Raw genomic sequence first — 8,621 nt, 5'->3', positions numbered from 1 at the left:
TCGGAAGAGGTGTATGTATAGAAAGATTACCTGGTCATGGCCAAAGTCGAACCAGACCTGGAAAGCCTCAGGCCAAACCGTCGTCTCCCTCGAAATCTCCCAAACCGAAGCCCCCAATTCAAACACTGAGTACACCGCCACGATCGCGTTCGCTACCAACACGAATCTGCCAAAATTCATTCATTTTCCTCAATGCCTTTTGTTTCTCTACGAATTTTCGGATTTAATTTCTTCCTCGTGATTTTTTAATCCAGAATTCGAACGATTCGTTACCTCATGGGCGGTCCTACATTTTCTTGGCAGCCAAACAGCCCAAATCCAGAGGAAAAGAAACGAATGTAGAATGTAAACAAACATTTTCCCCACAAATTCTCATCGAATCGCAGATTTGATTTCTCTGTCATTAACTTTTCTTTTTAATCTAAATCGAACCGTTCAGTTTCGGGTCGAGCATTTTCTCGGCAGCCAAACAGCCAAACTGATTTTCGTCGATTCTCTTTTTCTCTTCTGAATTCCAGATTCGCTATCAGCGCTCGTGAATTTTCATTTTCAAAATCGTACTATTTTGCTACCAGTCCGACATTTTCTCGGCAGCCGAACAGGCCAAATCGAGGGGTAAAGCACAAAAAAAAAGGAGAGGAGAAACGGAGAAATCATTGGCGCACCTGAAAGCGTCGAAGTCGTACCAGTGAGGCGAGCCGTCTCCGCGGGAATTGGTGAGCATGAAGACGGCGGAGGCGAGGGAGAAGGAGAAGGAGGCGAGGCGGAGGAGGAGGATCAGCGAGTTGAACCGCCGGAGCTTCTTAGCGGCGACTGTGGAATGGAAGTGAGTCTGCGGTGGCCGATGATGGTTGTGGTGGTGCGGAGACGGAGACTCGCCGTTGCGGTGACCCTGCGGTGAGCGCATGGCGGATTAGATCGGAGGAGGCTACCTTTTCTGGAGGCGACGGAGGAGGCGAGACTCATAAGATTTCCCGCTGTTTTGACGAGCTTCGCTTGAACTCACGAGGCATCAGAGAGAGAGAGAGATGTGATAAGAGGAGGGAAAGTTGCAGCAAAAGAGAGAAAAAGAAAAGAAAGTGAAAGAGGAAAAAGATGGACGGAATTCATATGATATGTTGTCGCATTTAATTTAATGATTTTACTATTAAATTATTATATATATATATATATTTTTTTTTTTATTTTTCTACCGAATCGTTTTTCTTTTGTAAATAACGAGACAGTCGAGACTTACCATTACTAGTAGTGAACGCAAAACAGACATTAAAGTCGCATCTTACGTTTTCATGAACTTTATGCTTTTATATTTGCCAATTAATAATGTATTAACCTTAATTTACTTACAAAATCCTCAATAATATATATCTCATTACCTAAACAACGCATTAAAAAATAACTCACCCATTAACAACTAGAAGCATGTTCAAGTAATTGATGCTTAGGAAAAACGAACAGCTACTAATTTGATGTTTCGTTTTACTCGTAACTAAAATGAATCTAATATAATAAAAATCGATTACAAATAATTTTTATTAGATCAAATTAATTTAACATGAAAATAAAGAATAATAATTTATTTTAGAAAAGAATTTTTTTAAATAAAACTCGATATCAAAATCGAATAATTATAATTTGTGAAAACTAAAAAGGTCAAACCAAACGATAACCGAACATAAAACTCGTCAAATCTAATAACTCAGACACAACAAAACTCTACTCGTCGGCAGGTGATTAGCCTGAACGTGGTCCACAGGTTTTGGAACCTTCTTAAGTATTCCCTAATTATTGAAAAAGAAAAAAAAGCATCTTTTACATTAATTATAATATATATATATATATATGTATATATATATATATATAAGATCCCAAATGGATTAGGTACTATAAACAATATAAAATATTCATAAATTATTTTTAAAAATTCGATGCCCTACTGGCATTTCATCAAAGCATATCATATTACCACATCGTTTTCCGAATAATTTCTCGTATATTTATAACATAATATTCAAAAAAAATCCTACGTAGAAGAGAAAAAGGACCAGATAATTGCACTTGTATAATAGGGAAAAAAATAAGAAAACGAAATAACCAGAACAAACCGAACCAGTATACAAAACCACGGTTAATCAGAGTTTCCACCGGTTTAGTGTCGGTCCACTTACTTATTTTGGTAACCCTTTTGCAAATTGATTTTTGTGACTGACTATAACCTATACGGCATTTGCAATTAAAATCTCCAACTCATTCAATAGTGTAACAATTGAAAGCATACAAGATATGATATACTAACCGAAATAACCGGAACAAACCGAACCAGTATACTAAACCACAGTTGACCATAGTTTCAACCTGGTTTAGTTCCGGTCTTATTTTGGTAACCCTTTTGCAATTTGATTTCTGTGGCTATAACCTATAAAGCATTGGCAACTAAAAACTCCAACTCATTGAATAGTGTAACAATTGAAAGCATACAAGATATGATATACTAACCGAAATAACTGGAACCAACCGAACCAATATACTAAACCACGGTAAACCAGAGTTTCAACCTGGTTTAGTTCCGGTCCTCTTATTTTGGTAACCCTTTTGCAACTTGATTTCTGTGACTATATAAGCTATAAAGCATTGGCAACTAAAAAGCTCCAACTCATTGAATAGTGTACCAATTGAAAGCTATACAACATATGATACACTAACCATTGTCACAGCATCTCTTGAGATCTCCTGACACAGCGGCTGACTTTCCTGTTGAACTCAGCTCGGTTCTCTCTCCACTCCTTTGCGGCTTCCAAGTTAGCTGCAGACTCATCATTCGGACTCGAGAGCATAGATATAATACTTAGTATAATGCTTTCCACCTGCAAAAACCCAGATCCAACCATTGTATTTTTATGGGAGCTTTCAATTGAAATGGCTCGGATATGATATACCGAAACCCCATGAACGACATTTTCATGATAGCATAAGCAGAAGTTGACAATAACCATGGAGGAGATGGTTCGCAGCACAAAAATCCGAAGGTACTTCATAATATTCAAGGATAACCTTCTGAGCATTCTCACCAGATATCATCCTAAAGGACAGGCTAACAGATAATACCGACTAACCAATTCGAAAGCACAAGAAGAGCAACACTAATGGACAGGCTAAAACCTCAAAAGCATATGAAACCAGCCTTAATGAGAAAATGCCATATGAACAAGAATGAATGGAATGAAACAGAGTACCGTGTGGACAGGAGTCCAGCGCTCTGATGCGAGCTCATAACCGTTAGGATCGTCCCCGGGAGGATGAAGAATCGAAATGCAAACCCTTCCATCAGGATAAACTGCAAGCAGCCTTTAGAATTCCCATCTGATTACCCACAAAGCAAGGAAATACATTCTCAGGATCAACACTCACCATTTGGATGCCACATCTCTGAGGTAAACTCCACAGTTGGCGGACTAAGCGGATAATTTTCCGGAAACTTCATAAGGGCACTAAAAAACCCCCCTTCACTGCAACCAGAGTATAAAGATTCAATCTTTATGAGGAGAAAGATCAGAAACCATAACACAAGAAATCGAAAAACAAAGAATCAGTTATAAACACCAATCAAATAGTACATAAGAATCGATTAGGTAATGAACACGCTACTCATTTGAAGGATACAGATTAGACACAGCGTAAGGGTATCAAACGAATTAAGGAATCCAGAATTTTAGAGCATACGACATCAAAAAATGGAAGCCAAGCACATTCAACTAGTGATTAAGGGAAACAGGAGAATTCGGACAGAGACAAAGAGACACTCACTACAAAGTATCAGGAGGTCCCATGATCGATACGCTCCATTGGAAGACATTGTTCTCATCCACCAGCCCCGCCGAGAAACCATCCACCGGCTTCTTGCACAGATCTGAAGACAGCCCAACACACACAAAAAAAAGTCAAATCAAATCGGTCGCAAACAAAAGAAGAATCACGGAATCATCGAATCCAGATCGCGAGAACAAACGAACAAAACCCAAGAAATTTCGACGGCGGACCGGACACGACTCTCAAGATTTCGAGATAACAACAACAAAGAAGAGAGACAGGAGATTACCTTTGAGCTGCCTCTGGAGAAGGAGGCATGCTTGGTTCTTCGCCATGGGAAGAGCTCCTAGTGCTTAGAGAAAGAGAGAGATTTGGGGCGGAGGAGGGAAAGAAAAGTATCTGACCGAGGAGACAATTTTGACGTGAATTTATACAGGGAATTCTCGTTCCCGTTCAAACTTCTCTTGGTGACAAGTTGTAATAACAACAGGTGTATTTTTTTTATGTTATGAAAAGACCACAATAATAAAGTGAGCATAAACTTTGGAAATAATAATTTATATCTCTAGATGAAAATATAGTTTTAAACTTTTTTAACTTATTAAAAATGAAGTTATGAATTAGATAATTCGGCTCAACTTTACAAAATATCCAAACTATCTATTATTTATGCGTATATATTTACGTCTTTATATTAACATGTTCAATGGATTAATTAAGCATTCGAAATTATATGGCAGATTGTGGAACACCTAATAACTTGCCTTTACAAACATGAATTGATTATACTCTTTTCAAAAGAAGAATCACGGAATCATCGAATCCAGATCGCAAACAAAAGAAGAATCACGGAATCATCGAATCCAGATCGCGAGAACAAACGAACAAAACCCAAGAAATTTCGACGGCGGACAGAACAAGACTCTCAAGATTTCGAGATAACAAGAAAGAAGAGAGACAGGAGACTACCTTTGAGCTGTCTCTGGAGAAGGAGGCATGCTTGGTTCTTCGCCATGGGAAGAGCTCCTTGTGCTTATCGATCGATCGATCGAGAGAGAGAGAGAGAGAGAGAGAGAGATTCGGGGCGGAAGAGGGAAAGAAAAGTATCTGACCGAGGAGACAATTTTGACGTGCATTTATACAGGGAATTCTCGTTCCCGTTCAAACTTCTCTTGGTGACAAGTTGTAATAACAACAGGTGTATTTTTTTTTTATGTTATGAAAAGACCACAATAATAAAGTGAGCATAAACTTTGGAAATACATCTACAAAAATGAAATAATAATTTATATCTCTAGATGAAAATATAGTTTTAAACTTTTTTAACTTTATTAAAAATGAAGTTATGAATTAGATAATTCGGCTCAACTTTACAAAATATCCAAACTATCTATTATTTATGCGTATATATTTACGTCTTTATATTAACATGTTCAATGGATTAATTAAGCATTCGAAATTATATGGCAGATTGTGGAACACCTAATAACTTGCCTTTACAAACATGAATTGATTATACTCTTTTCAAATTTTTATTAAGAAATCATAGATTAAACCATCACCTTTGTATTGTGTTCGAACTCTTGGCCAAAGTGTTTTCCGTATTGCAATAAAATATTATCCCTTCAACTCATTAATTTAATCTATTATTTTTTTTAAAAAAAAGACCACCACCCTTATAAGACCATGACCATTATATCAAAAATATCTTTAATTTACTATTCCTAATTTAACATATATCATTTTTCTAATGGTGATTATATGATTCATATCATCCAAAATATAGTGTGGTCATATTTTAATTTTATTGATTATAATATTAAATTTATAGTGATCTCACTCATTCATTATGTTCATATATTATATATCTTACTAATTATTTAATTAAAATATCATAAATTTAACGTTATAAGCAATTAAATCAACATGTGACCATACTATATTATGGATTACATAAATCATATGATCACAACCGGATAAACGTACTTGTTGAAGTAAAAATAGCATAATAAAATTATTTTTATAATGGCCCTGTGATTTATATTTATCGGATTGATTGAAAATAGCACTAATAAAAAAAAAGGAGATGCGGTCACTTATGTAAACGTGTATGTATATGAGATATATTTTTATTTATATTGAAAAAATATTTATTCACCATTTCATTTATATTGTAATCATTAATTCCATCACTTCCATAACTTGTTATATATATATATATATATATGAAAGAATATGTATAGAATATTATATTAATAAATAATGGAAAAATAATTGGATCTAACGATTTGATTTGAAGCTTCTTGAAAATACAAACTTTTATTGATTAATTTGAGTCATAATGTTACAACGTAATAAATATTGTACTAATTTTTTTAATTTCCTCACACACATTGGGATTTTTATTAGGATTGTTATTTATCTAAAGGTGATTCGTATTTTTCTTTTTGTGCTCATTAATAAATATCCGTTTTTTCCCCTCTCGTCCCAAAATACCCAAACAAGGGAAAAGAGAAGAAAGAGAGGAGGAAAGGGAAGAGACAAAGAACTTGGATTTGGTCTGTTGAGTAGCTCTCCTGTCTCTGTTAAACCCTTTTTTTCCCCTTATCAATCTCACCAGCTTTGGTTTAAATCTATTTTGGTATTTTGCTGTTCACTCCTTTAAACCCACAAAGGTTCTGGCTTTTGAATGTGAGATTGGTTTTCTGTGGGTGTCCGATGCAGCGGCCGGCAATGGCGTTCGAGGTATGATTCATGGCTCCTCCTTTTTTTAGGCTTCTTCCGGTGATTTAAGGCTCTGATTACTCCGAAAGTTGCATCAGCATGTGCTATTTTAGGAACGCAGGGATGGGTTTCGTGGATAATGTTGATTTCATATGGAATCTGGTGTTTATTGTTTGTGGGTTTATCACGAAATAAGCTTTGTTTTCACTCTTATGGGTTTTGCTGGGTCAGGGATAAACTCGTCGTAGATGTGAATTTGGGGAAGGAGAAGTAGGAAAGATGAGATCTTTGAGCAGTGTGGGGCTTGGTCTGAGCGTAGTGTTTGGCTGCTTGTTAGTGGCTCTTCTTGCTGAGCTCTACTACTTGCTATGGTGCAAGAAGAGATTCGCAAGACCAGGAGTGAGCAATGACTATTCTAACCCCGCTGCAACCAGCGAGCTTGTCTTCATCCTCTGTTGCAGAAGAAAGCTTTGTCCTTCTTCTCGCTCCCCTTGTGTCTTAAACCCTAAACCCACTCAGAACCATCTCCAAGAAGCACGAGAACAAGGTTCTGCAGATCGATTCGGAGACCACAGCAATGATGGTGGCGTTGAGAGTGTTCATGGGTTTGGCAATGTGGTGGGTCCAGGGCTTATGCCGAGGTTCTTATTCACAATCATGGAGGAAACAAAGGAGGATTTGGAAATGGAATCTGAAGATGGAAAGTCGATGGCAGAGATGAGTTTGGGCGATTTGTTTCTAAATATGGAAAGTGGTGCCACTCCATATCTCACTCCTCTCGCTTCTCCTTCACTCTTCACCCCTCCTCTCACTCCACTGAGAGATTCTTGTCATGGGGATAGAAATAAGATCAGAAAAGAAGGGCTTTACACATTCTTGGAATCGTCGGCTGATGCTGAATTTAACAAGCTCGTAAGATCATCATCGTCGTCGTCACCATCATCATCATCATTTTTATCACCATCAGCATCGCCTCTACCGAGATTCAAGTTCATGCGAGATGCGGAGGAGAAGCTTTATATGAGGAGGTTTGATGGAAATGGCAGAAACTGAGAGGTCAAAACGTCAATCTGTAATGACAAAAGATTGGCCTCAAGATCATCAATCAAGTTCAGACAAACAAAATCAAGCAAGCAAGCAAGCAGATGTCTGCAAAGTGTTTTCCTTCAGCTTCTTCACCAACAACAGAGACAAGAATGCAGAGCCTTGGTGTTTCATCCCGTTTGAACACATTCAAGGTTGTCTCTCTCTCTCTCTCTCACTCATCTCTCTCTCTCTATATATATATATGAAGCTTAAACTATTTGGTTTGTAAATTTGGTTTAAGTTTCATCAAGGTGTGAATGCAAGGTGCTAGAATGGTATTTGTTCTTTTAACTTAATGTGGTTGCTATTCTTAAAAATTCCAATAGAGACTTGAAAGCAACAATGCTCAATGGAATATAATATGAAATCAAATAATAATCCCCAGCAAGACTTGATGATATTCCATATAAAAAAGCTTAAATTACACCATCTCGGTAGGTTATGTAAATTGCCATTTTAAATTTGGCACAACACCACATGCATGCCTCCTAATTATAATATGCTTTCAGGGATTAAAAATAAAAAAACGATAATAATAATAATAATAACAATACACCCGAATTCTTACATAACCATTTGAAAATGTAAAACATATTAGATTTCAGGATCGAGATTTCACATTCAGGAAATTATTTTTTTTTAAAAGAGAAAAATGTAATTTTGTTTAGAAAAAATCTCACATAAATACCCAATTTTAAAAAAATATACCAAATAAATACCTACACTTTTAGTTTGATCTAATTTGATATTTAAAATGTAAAAATGTTATAAATTAATATTTCAAATGTTGAAATATTTTAAATTAATACTCCAACGACGAAATCAACAATAATTTACAATCTCGATTTGTTTTTTATTTTGAAAATTACTCTTTCCATTTCTTAATAGTTGATATCATAGACAATATTTTTTGTACTAAATTTATATCATTTTAGATTTTTTAGATAATTTTTTGAAATAGTTTCCAATTTTACCATTAATTTAAACTATTCAATTTCAATAAA

The 8,621-nt window shown here is 35.9% G+C and overlaps 3 protein-coding genes across 7 annotated transcripts in view; 1 reads left to right on the top strand and 2 right to left on the bottom strand.

Moving 5' to 3' along the window:
- Positions 1-1,104, bottom strand: part of LOC104810024 (CASP-like protein 4C1) — a 2,691-nt gene extending 1,587 nt beyond the window's left edge. The window contains exons 1-2 of one of the 2 annotated variants that reach the window (XM_010536188.2): positions 666-1,104; positions 31-166 (exon numbers count right to left, since the gene is read on the bottom strand). In XM_010536188.2, the coding sequence (XP_010534490.1) occupies positions 31-166; positions 666-907 (378 nt within the window). In that variant the 5' untranslated portion in view covers positions 908-1,104. The other variant, XM_019202177.1, reaches the window with a different exon arrangement.
- Positions 1,105-2,426: 1,322 nt separating this feature from the next.
- LOC104810022 (ubiquitin-conjugating enzyme E2 14) lies at positions 2,427-4,918 on the bottom strand. Of its 4 annotated transcripts, none has more exons than XM_010536185.2 (6): positions 4,777-4,916; positions 4,097-4,159; positions 3,805-3,907; positions 3,409-3,506; positions 3,234-3,334; positions 2,427-2,864 (listed from the first exon to the last, which is right to left on the bottom strand). In XM_010536185.2, the coding sequence occupies exons 1-6, from the start codon at positions 4,820-4,822 to the stop codon at positions 2,709-2,711; spliced, it is 567 nt and encodes a 188-aa protein (XP_010534487.1). In that variant the 5' UTR covers positions 4,823-4,916; the 3' UTR covers positions 2,427-2,708. The 4 variants fall into 4 exon arrangements, with proteins under 4 accessions (XP_010534487.1, XP_010534488.1, XP_010534489.1 ...); XM_010536186.2 differs by having other exon boundaries at positions 4,097-4,153; XM_010536187.2 differs by having other exon boundaries at positions 4,097-4,206; positions 4,777-4,882.
- Positions 4,919-6,201: 1,283 nt separating this feature from the next.
- On the top strand, positions 6,202-7,908 carry LOC104810021. The gene is made up of 2 exons (XM_010536184.2): positions 6,202-6,552; positions 6,763-7,908. Exon 2 carries the CDS (start codon positions 6,811-6,813, stop codon positions 7,582-7,584), a length of 774 nt encoding a protein of 257 aa, XP_010534486.1. The 5' UTR covers positions 6,202-6,552; positions 6,763-6,810; the 3' UTR covers positions 7,585-7,908.
- The last annotated feature ends 713 nt before the right edge of the window (positions 7,909-8,621 follow it).

Source organism: Tarenaya hassleriana, unplaced genomic scaffold (genome assembly GCF_000463585.1).
Source record: "Tarenaya hassleriana unplaced genomic scaffold, ASM46358v1 Cleome17, whole genome shotgun sequence".
Lineage (NCBI taxonomy): Eukaryota > Viridiplantae > Streptophyta > Magnoliopsida > Brassicales > Cleomaceae > Tarenaya > Tarenaya hassleriana.
This window is presented reverse-complemented; position numbering and strand designations above follow the sequence as displayed.